A 16,591-nucleotide genomic window follows, 5' to 3' on the forward strand; every position below is an offset into this window, starting at 1 on the left:
CGTGCCTGTTGCTGATGCTCTGCAGGGACCTTGTCTGTGCTCAGGGTGTTCTGCAGCAGTGGGAGAAGAGTTGCCTGGGCAATGCCCAGGCAGGGGAGCAGCTTGGTGATGAGGAAGAGATGGCAAGAAAATGTGAGAGGGAGCTGAGCCACTGGGCAAGACCCATGGCCAGTGTTAGGGCAGCTGACACATTGCTCCCAGCCAATCTGCCCCACAGCTGGGCCTGGGACCATCAGAACCTCCCTATCCCCAGCACAGAGGATATTTGAGAGCTGAGCAGTTTGATGGCAAATGTCTTGTTTGTGGACAAGCAAGCTTGGGAGATGGGAAATTGCACCCTGCACTTTGGAGGGAAGATGTTCCTTGCTGTGAGACCATCAAGACAGAATCCAGAGATGCGGGGCAAAGGCTTTGTGCAACCCAACAGTTTCACTAAGGACCTAAATGATTTGCTCACTCTGCTTGTGTTTCAGCTCCAAAGATCTTTCTTTGTGCAGTACGACTGCAGTTCAGAAATAGAAGGAAAAGTCAGTATTTTGGTGTGCACAGGAAATAAAATCCTATTTGCCTCAGATATTGCTCTGTCTCCCAAATGCAATTACAAGGTTACAGTTTGTAGAGCAGCACAGTAATGAAAGCCCCAGAAATACCACTGGAGATAGAAAGGTTGGATGATTTAATATGAACCATACGTGCTGCTCAGAGTTTTCTGAGTAATCCACCTTCTGCATGTCCTCACTACATTACAGAAATGATGCATCGTCTCCCCTTTTCTTGGCTTCATTGTGGGAATGAATTTCCCCAAAGACCCTAATTGCTTCAAATGCTCTCTGTTCTATTTATATTTGATTTTACCCAGTGGTTTCAAGCAATTCTGATCCTGAATTACTGTTGATCTAGGTCTGTACCCTGGCTAACATCTGCTTTGAAGGAGTTGTGTGCAGGTCTGTTTGAATAACATTACACAGGGCAGAGAGGACTTGGCTCTTCAATTAAAGGCTTTATTAGGAGCCAGTCAATACAGTGTTTTTCTTCACAGATAAAGCCATATGACTGCCATGGTTTTCATATCTGTGGCTGCAATTTCAGGCCAATGTGTATCTTTGTTATCTTTGTGTCAGGTCCTTGTTTTAGCCAGCCCTGACCTCAGTTTCCCCCTCACAAACTGGCTGTACCTCCCCCAGCTTGGGCCACAGGGGAACTAAAGCTTTGAAAACTTGCCACGTCACACCTAAAATGGGCTTTTTTCTTTCCCTGCCTGGTGGAAATATCTGCAGCAGGCAACATTGCTGGCATCCCTGGCATCCAGAGGTGAGCAGCACTACTTGCTGCTTCTAGACAGAGCAGTGTGTGTGGGAAATTTGTACCCTGCTCTGGGCACACCAAGACCTGCTGTATGAGGAGAGCAAAATGATGCCTTCCCTCCCTCCTGTCACAAAGACAGAGACAGGGCTTTGTCTGCTCAGTGGTGGAAGGTGGTGGGCAGGAGGAGCAGATAAAGCAGACAGATGGCTACACAGCCAGCCTGGTTATTACCGGAATAAATTGGGTAAATCACAGGCTAAGCAGTTGCTCTCCCTGCGGTAGAAGAGGATCTGACACTGTGATTGAAAATTATCAGCATCTCAGAGGCAATCATGGCTGGGAAGCTTGCTGTGCCGTGAAGCTCAGCTCAAGCGGGTGCTGCACTTGGACTGTGTTATTACTGCACTTTAAACCACAAGAACAAAATGTTTGGGACATGCTAATGACACCAGGAGAAACAGAAGCATTTTGATTTGGTAGTAATGGTTGTAATTATTTTCCACCAGAGCAGACACAAATATAATATAATGGGTCTGATTATTTATCAGCATTCGACACAAGAAAGGAAGCAATGCCAGTAAATAGCACAGGGTTTATTCTGGGGAACTGTTTAAAGCCAGTAAAGGACAAAACATCCCTCTTCAGAACAAGGCCTGTGGAAGCTTTGCATTGAAGATCTGACGAGGGTTTTCAGAATTCAGAAGAGCTGTATATGACTGCACTTTTACTCTGCCAAATTTGGCTTGGTTGTTCTGCTTGAGGACAGGTTTGCCAAGCAGCCTTCCACAGGGCAAGACCCTCACTAGCATCTGGCCAAAGGTCACCTGTTGGCAATGAATCTCTCCAGGGTGGAAGACTCTGGCTGTTCTTCTCAGAAAAAAATGGCAAAGAGGCTCCAACCATTTCCAGGAGTGGTACAAAGCTTGTCTACATGAAAAGTTTCTCAATGCTAAGACTAAAGTCTGAAACAAGGTGACTAAGGAAGGGAGGATGAGAAAAACTGAAGGAAAAGAAATTGCACCAAGACACCAGCCCCAAAGCCTCTGGGTCTGCTCACTGCAGGGTCCTAGAGAAACCTGGAGAGAGCGAGTGAAGAAACTGGGAAGGCCATGAAAAAGACAAGGTCAGGTGGAGGAAAGGCATTCACAGAGGGGGAGGAGTAGGTCCAAGAGGACAAAAAGGAGTTCTGTGTGCACACAAGGACAGGTCTCCCACCAGCAACACAGGGGAGTCTCTCAAATGGGGTCACTCAGTGGGGCCCCGCAAAACCCCTGTGTGCTCTAAGGCCATGCTACATGGAGGACAGATGCTGGTTAACCCATCTTGGGGTGTCTGCAGGATGTGCCACGGTGACAAAAAGCAGAACTCCCAAAGGACCCTTTGGTAGAAAGCAACTGTCCTCCTGCTGCAGGCGGTGACCACTTTCCTTGTCAGAGGGATTTTGTTCTCTGTTTCTCCCCTCCCAACTTTGCACCCCTCTCTCATGGTACATCCAGTTCCTCCACTCATCTGACCACCAAGATACTGTGCTGTGAATGTGTCAGATGGGAACGTGCAGTCAGTGCAGGCCAACCCACTAACAGACAGAGCTATTATTACAGCAGGCACTGATATGAGCAGCCACAAAAAGGAAAACAAGATTTTTGGGCTTCTCATGTGTTTGGAGCTATCTGCACATCCTGTCCTGGGTTAACTGAAAACATGTGGTCAGGTCCTGCCAGACTGGCATGCAGCTACAGCCAGAGCCAGCTCTCAAAGCATCTACATCTTCTATTTCCTCATTCCCTTTCTTGAGTAAGTCCACTAAAATCTAGCTCAGGAAATGGTGTGCTACCGACATGCTTGAATGCCCTCCTCATCTCTGATGTCACTTCTGCAGAGCCATGCTGTTACAGCTGCATCCATAGCCCATGAGTGTTATCAACTGCTCAAGGACACTTCTTGCTTTCCTAACTCATTCCTACACCCCAAAGTATATCATGTACATACTTTAAGCCTGAGAACAAAACTCATGTTGCTATAGCACACAGACACCAGCCTGCTGCCCTGTACAGACCTGACTTGCTGAGAGGGGGATGCTTTGGAAACCTGAGCTGAAGCTGGAAGCCCTTCTGACCATCCTCTGTACATGGTGACCTGTTCAGGCTCAGTCTGACCTCAGCAAGGGGCATGATGGATGCCAGACAGCCCTGATGACCTGCAGTCCTCCTAGCAGGGCTCCAGCACCTGCACACTGTGGGCAGACAGGACCTGTAGGATGCCAATTTGCAGCCATGCAGACAGATCAGTTGGTAGTTCAAACTACTCCCTGCTTCCAGCAGCTCAGCAGCTGCATCAGCTCATCCACAACTCCACCATCAAAAACGTGAGGGCCAAGTCATCACTGAGGCTTCCTTTCACCTCCTGGGAAGGCAATGGGGGTTTTGCCCCATGCTTCCATGAAAGTGAGATTAGGCTTTGTCCAGAACATTTGTTACCAAGCCATTAAGTGAGAAAACAAAATACAGTTTACTGGTTTTGTCAATTACAAGAGTGCATTTTCTGAGGAATCAGAGTGCCTGTGTCTGTTTGGAGCCACTAACCTACCCTGAACCCTGACAGGAGACGACTCTGTCCCAGACAAGGGTGAGATGGGGATGGCACACAGCAACCCACCCCAGACCTCACCACCTTCCTCAACCAGAAATAGCATTTGTGCAAGCAGTGTTTCCTGGGGAGTATTTTTCTCCATTTTTCTTTCTTTTCAAGTCTGGAGCTGCATAAATATTTAGCAGCCACAGCGTCCTGTGGCATAGGGTTCTTCTCCAGCACAACCCTGTGCTCTGTGTAGATTTGCCTCTGGTTGTTTGCTTTGAACCTGCCACCTGCTACTTTTATTTTATGTCCCTGAAGTCCTTGTCTGAGAAAGAATAGTGTACAGTCACTCTCTATTCTGTAATGAGGGCACTTTGTTTTGAGTCATGGTTGTCCAGGTGCCTGCTTCTTTTTAATTCAACAGTGAAAGCTCCCAAGTGCCTCAAGGACATAGATAAGGCATTTGTAATTCTTTTCTTCACTTTTCCTAACTATTACTGCTGTAATTCTTTGCAAAAGTCTTCCAGTTGTTACCACAAATGGCTGAGGCTGCAGAAACAGCAAAGAAATACTCACTACCCTTGCCCTGGCATACATAACCTATTTGTACATCCTCCGTGCATCCCCATCTGCAGACACCCACAAGCACACGGTCTCCTTCATGCCCCTCCACAGCACAAACTCTTCTGCCCATGCCCCAGAGGTACAGCCAGGCCCACACTTGATCTCATGCATGCCCATTGCCTTTACTCCTCCAAGATTTCCTACCATGCCATAAATATAAAAGCCACAACCAACCACAACTCAACAGTGGTGAGGCCACACCCCAAATACTGTGTTCAGTTTGGGGACCCTCAGTACAAGGGGGACACTGAGGTGCTTGAGTGTTTCCAAAGGAGGGCAACAAAGCTGGTGATGGGTTTAGAGCTCAAGTCTTACAAGGAGCAGATGGGGGAACTGCAGTTGTTTAGCCTGGAGAAGAGAAGGCTGAGGAGAGACCCTATCATTCTGTACAACTACCTGAGAGGAGGTTGAAGCGAGGTGGGCGTCGGTCTCTTCTCTCAAGTAACAAGCATAGGATGAGAGGAAATGACCTGAAGTTGTTACATGTACACACACACCTGTAAAAAAAATGTCTGGACAGCACAAGAAGAGCCAATCTTGTGTGCTGTCTGCAAAGGGACTCGACAAGTCTCAGGCTACACATGAAACAACTCACTTTGCTGCTGCTACGAGCTTGGTTCATTTCTGTTATTTTTATAAGGCCACAGCATTAAACTAATTAGCTAACTTTAACTGGAGAACAATATTAGCCTAAACTGTCCCACTAAAATCATGGGGAAGCCTTGGCTAAGCTCTTCAAACAGCCGCTTGTCCCCATTCACCCTTCTACAGATGGTTAACTCAGGTGAGTTCAGCACACCTTGGCACAACAGTCCTTTCTGTTTTCTGCTCTGAAGGAAAACACCTGTATGTCTTCAAGCAAGATCTGCTCAGAGCAGAGCAAGGTCTGATCTTAGAAGTTATGGGCTCCCCCACTGAGCCACAACCCAAACCTGGTGGGAGGACTTGCTCTGGATCTGGCAGCTCCAACAAATCTGAGCTCCTGAGGGACCTGCGCCAAGCTGACCACGCTTGCAAAGTGCTTTGCTCACAGCCCAGCTGGTGCCCCTGCCTGTTCCAGCACTAGAGGGGGTGTTTGCACAAGGTGTTTTGCAAGCCACAGGGGTGAGCAACCCCACGCTGACATTTGCCAGAGGTAGCCACAGTGGCTACATCAAGGAACAGTCTTTGGAAGACCACGGCTAAGGTGGCATTTCCCTGGCTTCTGCTGAGGGCTTCCTCAGTGGTCTTTGTCAAACACAGGGTCTGGCATCCAAAGGAGGCCGATGTTCTCAGCATCCTTTGTCAGCTATCCTGGTAACTTAGAGCTGAAAAGTACCCCAATAAGATCTTCAGGAATACCACTAGCCTGTTTTCTTTTAGCTTTAGAGTCATAGTTCGAGCACGAGGAACTAGAGGAGGAAGATTTTCAGACTCTGTAGGGACTGATCACCGAGGGGTCAATTCCCTCCCATTCCCTGCCCATACTCTATGCAGCTCAGGCAGACCCCAGCCCCTCCTCCCTTTCCTTCAGTCTGTGCTTCGCTGCTCTTCCCCTGTGCTCCTTTATTCCCATCTGGACACCACTCCTCAGAATCCACATCCATAGGTGCTGGGAAGAGCTGTGGAGCCCCCTCCTGAGTCAGCCCTGCTGCAAGGGGCCCTCAGGCACCCATCCCTGCCAGCATCAAGATTGGGTTGTATCTATATTTATATATTTGTTCCTTATCCTGTGTGTTACTACCCTTCCTTTGTTCTAGTAAATGTTTTAGTTTCCAACTTTGTCTTCTGTCTTTATTCCCGTTTTATCTTCCCTTGGGAAGGTCGAGGGGGGTAATAGAGAACAATTCTGACCTCTGGTTTTTGGTCTGCCCAAACCACTAAACCGTGACACCATATCAAGGTTTATCATGTTTTACCACAACACCCACCTTGTTTCATCATTAGCTCAGAGGCTTAGCTCTCAGAGGGACTGGAGGGGTGGGCATGATTTGATTTGATTTAATTTAACCCAAACACATGCCCTGGCTGCAGGATAAGCAGTTCTACACCCCAGCTCACCCCAATAGATTTAACTGAGCACACACTGCAAAGCTTTATGGCAGCTTTCTGCCATTCTGCCCGCTGCACTCTAGCTTTGGTGCACCAGGCATCCATACCTACACCTGGCTGATACAAGGCCAACACGTCCCTCTCTGCACATTTGTTGACTTGTAAACAAGCTCAGCCCGGCAGAAGACTCCAGATCATCAGGGTTTGTGGTGCCATAGCAGCCCACCATGGTTTTGCACAGCATCTGGGGCCCCAGAAGCGGGGGCCACCACTGAACAATCGGGCTTTTTTTGGAAGAAACATCACAGAAATGAGAGAAAGGCAATTCTGTATGGGAGGTATGAGAGCATAGGGCTTAGGGGAGGCAGCAAGTCCACCTTGCAATGCTTGGAAAATGGGCCAAAGCCAATTAACAATGAGCTGCAGCTGTCAGAGAGGGGAGGATTTCAAGATAAGAGAGATGGCAGGAAGCCTAGAGGAGATTGGAGCTTGGAAGGAAGAGCAGAAAAGGCCTCCTGGGAATGAGTCTAAGTAGGACTGCTAAGGGAATTTAAGCTAGTTTCTTTGGGGGGCCTTGGGAAAGGGGACATAAGTAATAGCATTCTAAGATGCTGGTTAAGATAGGGAGCCAAGACTGTGGGGGAGAGATGGGAATTAGCTCAAGGAGCTAACAAGGGGGTGGGGAATTAGCATTGCAAGTACCTGAGATGAGACTTCTACAGCAAGATCCAGAGGAAGGGGTGAGCTAAAGTCATGCTGTGAAAGAGCATGAGGGCCCAGCTGTGAGCAAAAGGGCTGCTGAGATTCTTGGGATAGAGTTGCAAGACTTACCGAGGCTAAAATTATAAGTTAAAGACCAGCTGTGTGGGCATCCACCCTTCTGTTCTGGGGGGACGAAGACCTCCAACCAGGTCATATTCAACCCCCAAGCAATGAGCAGGTCGCTTGAAAGCCACTTGAGACTGGCAGTGCTGTGTCACAGCTCACTCTATTTCATCCCCTCCTAAACCCCTGCCCACAAACACGCAGAAGATGACAAACAGACCCACCAGAGGAGGGAATATAGCAGCTGTTACACTTTAATTCATTGTTGCTTTTTTATTATTCCTTCTGATTGAATAAGAAAAGACAGAAAAGTTACAAAAGTACTAAAAGGCAACAACACTGGCAGGACATCCCCGTTCCCCACTTCCACACAGGGGGAAGCAGCCTGCTGCACCCACAGGCTGGCAAAAACACATCTGTGGGGCCAAGCACCTCAGCAGCTCTCAGTAAGCAAAGCCCAGGGGCATGAAGCCATGCAGGGGCTGCCACCCCAGCCATCTGCATGGGGAATGTGCCTCTTCAGTTGGGTACCAGGCTACAGATGTCCCTTCTCCTGAGCACAGGGATTTGGTCCAAAAGGTCAACACTTCCTGTCCTGCACTGGTCAGCTTGATCTGGCAGCAGTTAAAAAGCTGAGGAGTGCCAGCAAAATGAGACAAGGAGACTCTTTACGAGGACAGAAGGAATGGGCAGAAGAATCAGTCGCTATTGAAAGGACTTCTTGCAGGGAACCACAATGCTCTGCCAGAGAGGCTCCTCACCAGCAAACCCAATTGACCTCTTGGAGGTTCTGGTGGAGGGGCTGTGATCATCTGGAGCAAAGGAACATGCAGAGATGGGGACTATCAGGACAGGTATCTCACTGCCTTGCCCAGCTGCTCTGCCTGCCTCAGTGAGAGGAGGTTGGGGAGGGAGGAGGGCAGGGGTGGGGGATTCAGGTCCTCAGGATTAGGTGGTCTTTGGGGCTCAATGAAGGGCCCAGAAAGAACCAATGAATGCTGGTTCACTGCGTGACCTCCTGCTGGCAGCTGGACTGATCATTGGTCTCATCCAGAGTGGCATCAAAGACCTCCACACTGGAGCAGATTTTAGAACAAAAATTACTTTGTATTACTCACAGTTGCTCCTCTTGATCCAGACAAGAAGTAAACTACTCCCTCTTGCACCTGCCAGACAGAGGCTCAATGTGGGCAATACCACAGACAAAGAGGTTACTCTCCATCCCAGGGGCAGCAAGGGGAAATACCTCACCAGGAAAGGTGAGAACTTGTCTCATTAGCTGTTACCTTGTAGCATGAAGCATATACACAAACACCTCAAGACCAAATCTCACTCACAGTTCAGTGGTAGCTAACTAACTGCCTTAGGACTGCTTGTAGAAAAAATATCCCACAGTTTCACCCAAACTCCCCTCCTGTTTCTTCTATCATCAACAGATGGCAAAAAAAGAGACCACTTTCTCCTACCCTATGCTACATCTGGGAACACTTGTTCTATGGGTACAAGGTGGGTCTACATGAATTTATTAGCCAGCATAAAAGGGAAATTAAAAGCTTGCTAAAGACATTAGATTTGGTTGAGTTTGGTGATGCCAGTAACCATCAGTAACCATCAGTAACCATCATTTGGTTACTGATGCCAGTAACCTTCAGAATCATGCAAGGGCAGGAGGACAAAGTTGTGGATGAGTCCTGCATAATCCAGAACACAGACACCTCAGCAAAGAGGAGATGCAAGAGCACACTCCACTCCATCAACTTCTCTCTGATGATGCTGAGACAACTGAGGGTGGCCACTGTGTTTCCCTGGATGGCTGAATGCAGACCCTCCATTCTAGAATCTTAATTCCTGATCTACAACTTTCAACCCCATTTTAGGTATCACTGAGTTGCTGGCAGACCAGCTGGAACATTCAACTAGATTTGCCAGCTGGCCCTCCCACCTCCCTCTCCTAAGGTCTTCCACACAAGAGAGCTTGAAGTAGATCCAACTGTAACAGTGTCAGAGAGGGATTTTCTTGCTTTGCAGGCAGCCTTCTAGAGCCTCTTTTCTCCATCCTGAGCTCACTTCTGTGTGGGAGAATGATCAGATACTCCTGGGGAACTGACTGGGTTTGGTTTCACTCTGACCAACCACCCCTGCTGCATAAGGCGATGCTATCCCCTGAGCTCCTCAGGGATATCTTCAACTACCACCAGGTGTTTGACACTGCCTTGGTGTCTGACCTTGCAGTTTCTGAGCCTGACTGGTTTGTTGTGCCCCAAAAGACTAACATCTCACCCTTTGCCACTACTCAGATACGGCAATGATAGGAAAACAGGCACTGCTGCAAAGCCACGTGTTTCCTGCTGCCAGAGAGGCTGTATTGCAAAGATGTGTCATTGTCCTCTTCTGCTCTCACCCATCCCCTTGGGTATCGCCACCTCCCTTTCTCCCTGCCAGGCAGGTGGTTGGCTGATAGTTCCTGAGGTTTTTGGAGAAACTCCTTCAGTAGGCACATGATGGTTCTTCCACTGGAGCTATCGGGCTCAGCGGCTTCAAGGTGCTGAGGGACCGGAAGGCAAAGGTGGAGGGATCATACACAAAGTGGGGTGGCGGGCGGCCTCCGCTGATGCTCTGGAGGGGAATAAAAAGAGGGATGAAGTCAGTGCTCATATAAGCTGCAAACAATTAAGTTCTTGCTCAAGTGCTTTGTCACGTCCCTTTCTGGTACAATTACACCTCCTCAAATGAGTGATTTTTATTGTACTTGAAGCAAATGGCACTAACATAAGCAGTGAAGTGCTTTTCTTATTCTCTTGCTCCTACCCATCAAGAGAAAAGAATGCGTCCCCATTCCAGGACTGAGGGCTCTGGGATCCATGTGAAGAGAACTCATGGCACCTGTATCCACTCAGGTAAATGAAACAGGGAGTGATGCACTTAGAGTCTCAAAGTCAGAACAGCATCTCTGACCATGGATAACATGAAAAAGCTAAATTCTGATTTCACTTGGCCTTGGATCTACTAAACTTTTAGAGCAGTGAGATAAACCAGGTCACCTCTGAAGACACATTCCTTTATTCTACACTCTCCAGGAGGGATTTACAAATTACTCTTTCTGAATCTATGAAGTCCCCGACACACTGAAACACTCCAGAGTTTTGTCTCCAGACTTCCCAGTTCAATGAGGAATGGCTGGGGAATGCTTGGAGAAAAAGATCCCACATGAAGGACTTAAAGCCTCATTTGTACCATGGCCACCAAAAACATACTCCCTCCCCTTTTGCTCCCAGTGTTCAGAGCAAGGTCAGAGCAGATCCAGAGTCAGAAGGCCAGAAACCTGTGTGTTCCTTGTGCTGTGTGACAGAACAGAAATGCTGTTCCCCACTAGGCTCTGATGAGACCATAGATCCCAGAGGAACTACAGTGCCAAAGAAGTGATTCCACTTAAATATGAAATGTTTTCCATTTCCTGCTTGGGAACGTTTTTTCTTTCCTTAAGCAAGCAGAAGCAGCAGTAAAGCACTCCCTCAGTCACTCTTTGGCCAGGAGAGGAGATCTTACTGCTCAATGGGCCAGCAGAGTATTTAATCATGCTCCTGCAAAGTTCATTACCCAGGGATATGTGTGAGCCACCAAGTGCCACGTGATGGAGAATTCAGCAGCTCAGAAACTCAAACAAATGTCCCCAACTCTCATGTCACTCCAGTCCCTGTTGGGAAGGACTTGACCATTGTTTACATGGGGTCTGGAAAAAGCCCAGTGAGAAGACATCTGGCCTGAGCTCTGGTGCTATGCACCTCTCTGCTGCTTCTAGGCCTTTCCTAGCAAGGTCCATTGTTTCCCTTGCTCAGTCTGCACTAAAGGACTGTTCCTCAGAAGAATTACACTTTTTAGGAAAAACCATCAACTCTGCTGTCTTCTTTAAGACAGCTGACATTTTGGCTCTTCAAAGTCAGGTCTATCAGATTGCTGAAACCAAATATCAGCATGAGCAAGGTGCTGTTTTCATGCCACCTGCCTCTGCCCTGGCTGGGTTTTAACTTGTTATCACAGGACAAGCACATGTAACCTTTCCCAGAAAGCTGTTCAAATTGTCAGGTTTGCTCAAACAACCACAGCAAATTACAGAGTGCTACAGAAGTGTCCAAGCCAGGCCCCAGGTGCTGCAGTCTCTGCAGCAGGATCTGGAAGCTCCTGTCTCCAGGATCCTGGCCTCGGCTTGGCCCCATGGGGCAGCCTTTATGTCAGAAAGGGCCTCCTTAAAAGCCAGTATGGTTAGCATGTTCCTGCCTACTCAGTACCTCCTCTGCAAATTAAGATGGGCACTTGAGAGTAGAAACCACCAACATGGTGCTTGGCATCAGCTGTACCTGGAGTTTCAGCCAGCTACATGCTTCATGCCCTGCTACATCCCCCCTGACACCTTGGCCAGCAGCATAAGAAACAAGAGAGGCAGATTTAAGGGCCTCTACTCAATAGCCACCTGCTGTGGGGTTATATATGGTGTGTGCTCTGGCAAACCTCAAAGCTGGAGGGTAACATAGCAACCCCTATTCAAAGCTAAGGGGCAGAATAAATCAGCACATTTGTCCTTCTCCAGAGCAGAGAAGGTCCCCTGTCAGTGCCAAGAGGGAATGGGAACAAAGAACCTGGCAGTCCCCTCCATTTTGAAATGCCAGACAGGATTAGGGAAGGCAGCCGAATCAGTTAATTTCTGGCGGACAGCAGATGGAGAAGAGGCTGGGGAAAGAGGGTCCAGAGGACAGATGAAAGTCATCAGCAGAACTCACCAGGCTTTGGGTGGGAATGTATCCTGGGGTTCTCTCTGGGCTGCTTTCTGGGGCCAATGCACGGGGCAGAGAGCTTTCCCAGTGCACTTCAAGGGAGACAGGCACAGAACAAGGGCTGAGGAGAAGGATGGGGATGTGAGAAGACACAGCAGCATGCAGAGATTCCCAGGTGGGTCAGGCAGCTGCAAGTAAAGCTCAAACTTGCACCCAATCCTGCTTCTTGGTCATGAGATCTTTCAAGCAGCCACAAGATAATGGCTGGCCTTCAACAGCACATCCACCACAACAGCAGGCAAGGGCAGGGTGAGAAGGGCTCTGTACCCAACTGCAGGCACTAATAGGAGAGGCAGGAATGCAATTGCTGTCATTCATGGGGGCATCCTGATTGATCTGCTGGCATTTATAACCCTGAGCAGTACAGGCCTGCCTTGCACCTACTCCATGACTGGCAGAGGAGCACCTCTGTTAGGGATCTTGCTGGAGCAAAGAAATAGCACCAGCACCAGAACACTCTTCCTGCAGATGAGCGTGCTTTCTTTGGAGCTCCTGTTCTGCTTTGAGGAGAACCAGACTCGATCTGGCGCAGTCCTTGACACCATTTGGTATCACAGCATGTGGTGGTCTGGCTCAGATGAGCAGTGCAAAGCAAAGCTGGGTAGATGTATTCCCAGAAAGAAGACAGATAGGGCTGGCTGCCAGAGAGGGGAACACATTCCTCCCACCCCCTTGCTTGGGCCAGCTGCCTCCTCATAGTCCGAACAAGCATCCTAGCCAGCCTGACCCTCTCTCCTTGGGTGTCCAGCACCAGCCTGTGACACCCAGGACGTTGCTTTGACTAAGGAGGGCTGTTAAGATTTGCTGTTACTGCAGCAGGCACCCCAGGGAGCTTGCTGCAAACCTGCCTGACAGCTCCTGCTGAGGTACCCCAGGCCCAGCTCCTGCAGAAGCTCCTTGGAGCACAAACACTCCAAGCTTGACATTAGAGGCTGGTGCATTCACTCTAATGGCATTTGGGCAGCTGGGTAACACACAAAATGGAGCCTAATATGGGCCCTGCACTAATGGCAATCATTAACCAGAGCCCTCAATTTGTTAAGCCATGTATTTACACAGCTGGAGAGCAGCCTGAGATACTAGCACTGGGCTGCCAACAGGAGGGCACGTGTGCTCAGATGCACACTGGCACACACACACTCACCTGCTCTCACACGCCTGAGGCTCTCCCCACTACACGTTGCCTTTCCCTGGACACACAGACCTCTTCCTGACTTGGTAATCACAAGGAGAGCTGTTCCCACTCAGACATCTCTTGTCTGCTCACATCTTAACTCAAGCCAAGCAGGGCCCCAAAGGCCACCAGCATCCATGGACAGTCCAAGAGAGCAGAGCTCATCACTTGCTCGTACAGCTGCCCAGAGCAGAGGGCAGCTTCAGAACCTGCAGACACCTATGCTGCCTCATTTCTGTTAGATGAGCTCCTCAGGGAGTTTTCTTGTGTTAACATGTTCCAAGTAACTAGGAGCAGACCATCTCAGTCACACACATTTGTCAGCATGTGCTGAGACACACACTTCTTCCCTTATATGCACACACCTGTGCATATACTGCTGCAAACCCATACTGTGGTCACCAGTTGCTTTATTACCATTAAATAAATACAGGTGGCAAATAAGCAACCAGGCTTGAAACATATCTGAAGCACATTAACAAAGAAGCACACCTAAAGATGGCACAGATAGTGACCAGATGCAGGTGTCTCAAAGAACACCTGTGAGATTAAATACCACAAAAGAAATCCAGGATTTCAGTAATATTGGCAGCCCTCAGAAAACAGAAATAGGCAACTTCTCCATAAATACATCTGTAACATAATTGAACATTTCATCAAGGAGAAAGCACACAAGAAGATAAATAGGTAAAGGGTAAATCTACTAATACAGACCTGCTTCCACCTAGAACCAGTCCCTTACACCTAGGAAGTCTGGGAAAATCTCATATGCAGATTGTGAAATAACTTAATTTTTGTCTCATGGTCCTACAGAAACATGGTTCTTCTCTTCAGACAAAGCAAAAGCAAGCACAGCTCCAAGAGTTGTGGACTCAGCTGTGGGAATGACAATTCCCACAGGAGAAGGAGGGGAAATGAAGTTACCTAACACAACAACTCTTAGAAGGGAGTGGTATGCTAGGGGTGATACAAAACTAAGCCCCACTTAATACCCTGGTCCTCTTTCATAAGAGCTCTAGTATCCCATCGGGATTCAAGATAGGATCAGCTTGTGTGCTCAGCCCCTATGCTCAGGGCCAACCCAGCACAGGAGTCTCTTCTTTCCTACCTCTGGGCCCCAAGGTTGGGAAACATTGCTGAGCTCTGTTTAAAGGATGCTGCCTACCAGTGGTGGATGCCTCTCAGTGGTGGGTGAGTGATCCCTTTGCAGGCTGTAGAGTCACTTGTTAAAAGTCCTTTGGGGTGAAAGGCACCATGTAATTGCAAGTTGTAAAGGCGCATCCGATTCCCACCACCGCCCTGCGTGAAAAGAAATAAATCCCCAGAAGAGCCTTGGCAAAGACAGATGCCTGCCTGCAGTGCTGCCTGCCTGCAGTGCTGCCTGCCTGCAGTGCTGCCTGCCTGCAGTGCTGCCTGCCTGCAGTGCTGCCTGCCTGCAGTGCTGCCTGCCTGCAGTGCTGCCTGCCTGCAGTGCTGCCTGCCTGCAGTGCTGCCTGCCTGCAGTGCTGCCTGCCTGCGAGACAGTCACCTTGCACAGGAGTGGGCAGAGCCAGAGGTATCAATATTCAAGCAAGGCACGGAGAAGGTAGAGGCTGTCAGACTTCACAGTGGAGCATTTACAGGTAAACTGCTTTTAATTCCACTTTGTCCTCCTCCCTCTCACCCCTGCCAGGTGGTTAGAAACAAAATGGTGACACCTCAGTGTGTGAAACCATGAGCTACAAGTAAGGAAAGGGGACCCACAGGCCTCCTTCTAGCTATCTCTATAATTCCAAACACAGTCCTGGCAAAGCTGCTTCCCACCATCTGTGCCTCAATTTCTCCTGTGTATGATATGTACACCCCAGTCAGGCAGGGCAGGATGAGCTAATTAACATCTAGGTGTTGTGACCTTCTGATGAGAGGTGATTTCCTTTCAATTAACAGTCTCACTCCAGGCAGTTTTCAAGAAACAGTAGCTGACAAGCAGGACCAGCTTCTCCAGTGGAGCAGCAATTCCTATTTAACTGCTGCTTCATTAATTCCAATACGGCTTCTGAAAATTTATTCCAGTCACAGACCTGGAGCAGCTCAAAGAATAACTTTTCAAAGGCAAAAACCTGCCCTTCTAAAAGTCTCTCCTCCACCCCCAGGTTCATTTGTGGTTTAATTTCAGGGGATAGTTAAATGATACACTATGGCAGAACTTGGTTTTGAGACTACTTTTCTCCCTTCTCTTCCAAGAAAAGAAGATCAGCTCCAAACACTGTTCTGACAAGGAAGAACAAAACACTGCAGCTAGCGCTGTTTTTCTGTGTTCTCTGTTATCCTTCCCTACAAGGCTGAAAAGCCTCCCTTCCTCCACCAGTATATGCCTGCCTAATGCTTACTTCCTTCTATGCAACCACATTGCAAAGACCAGTTCAAATAGTTTATAAACACATCACTGTTCCTCTTAGGGAAAAAAAAAATATATAAAAATCTAACATTTGCAAATATGCATTCAGAGTTGTCACATGGCAACTACCAGACTTTGAGAGGTGCCACCAGACAGATGACACTGAACTTTTTTGGAAGGTACTTCAAAGAGCCTAGCAGATGGTTGCTGGTCACTTGCCCAAAAGCAGAAATAGGCCAGTTTCAGATTTGGGTCTTGTTGGCACCAGTGCAATAAGCCTTTCTTCTCCTCTCCCACACAGCTTTGAGACGTGTCTTTGAGAAAGCTGACTGCAAGCTTTGATTTTGCCTGCCTGACAATCTGAAGGAAGGAGACTCCACGATGAAAAGGGACAGATGGGTCATTCAGAGGGGCAGGTTGTCAGTGCACCCTGGTGAACCTGGGAAACTCACCACTACAGGGTCACAGTGAAAGTTGTGCTCTGAGGGCCACACAGATCTCTTAAGAACAACTGAATGAATCACGTTCCCCTACTAGTGGGCTGTGTATTCTCTCCACTACCTCTCCTGCTCATATGAAATGGCCCATGCTGCCTTGCACACCCCTGCAGCAGTTCCTACACACATCCTAGGGTCTGCATCTGCATAAGTGGGAGGAAGACCAGGCACGAGAGGAGCTCTAAGCAAGAACAGATACTGCCAAGGCATGATCTGTCCCTAAATCAACTGCATCCCAGTAGAGTCCTTAGCAGTCTGTATACATGGGATACTACCTTGTCATCTCCTTCCTTCCCATCCCTTTTCCATCCCTTCCCTGTGTGGCAGGAACATCCCCCTCCAGAAGAATCAGAGC

At 48.5% G+C, this 16,591-nt stretch overlaps 1 protein-coding gene across 6 annotated transcripts in view; it reads right to left on the reverse strand.

Moving 5' to 3' along the window:
* Window positions 1-9,001: 9,001 nt before the first annotated feature.
* The window catches only part of LOC139794172 (uncharacterized), a 59,868-nt gene continuing 52,278 nt past the window's right edge, over window positions 9,002-16,591 (reverse strand). For 3 of the 6 annotated variants that reach the window (XM_071739398.1, XM_071739401.1, XM_071739397.1), the window contains one exon: window positions 9,002-9,975. In XM_071739398.1, the coding sequence (XP_071595499.1) occupies window positions 9,847-9,975 (129 nt within the window). In that variant the 3' untranslated portion in view covers window positions 9,002-9,846. Of the gene's footprint in view, window positions 9,976-12,134; window positions 12,250-16,591 lie in introns of those variants that run through there. The other 3 variants (XM_071739400.1, XM_071739399.1, XM_071739403.1) reach the window with 2 other exon arrangements.

This window comes from Heliangelus exortis, chromosome 3 (assembly GCF_036169615.1).
Source record: "Heliangelus exortis chromosome 3, bHelExo1.hap1, whole genome shotgun sequence".
NCBI classification, from domain to species: domain Eukaryota; kingdom Metazoa; phylum Chordata; class Aves; order Apodiformes; family Trochilidae; genus Heliangelus; species Heliangelus exortis.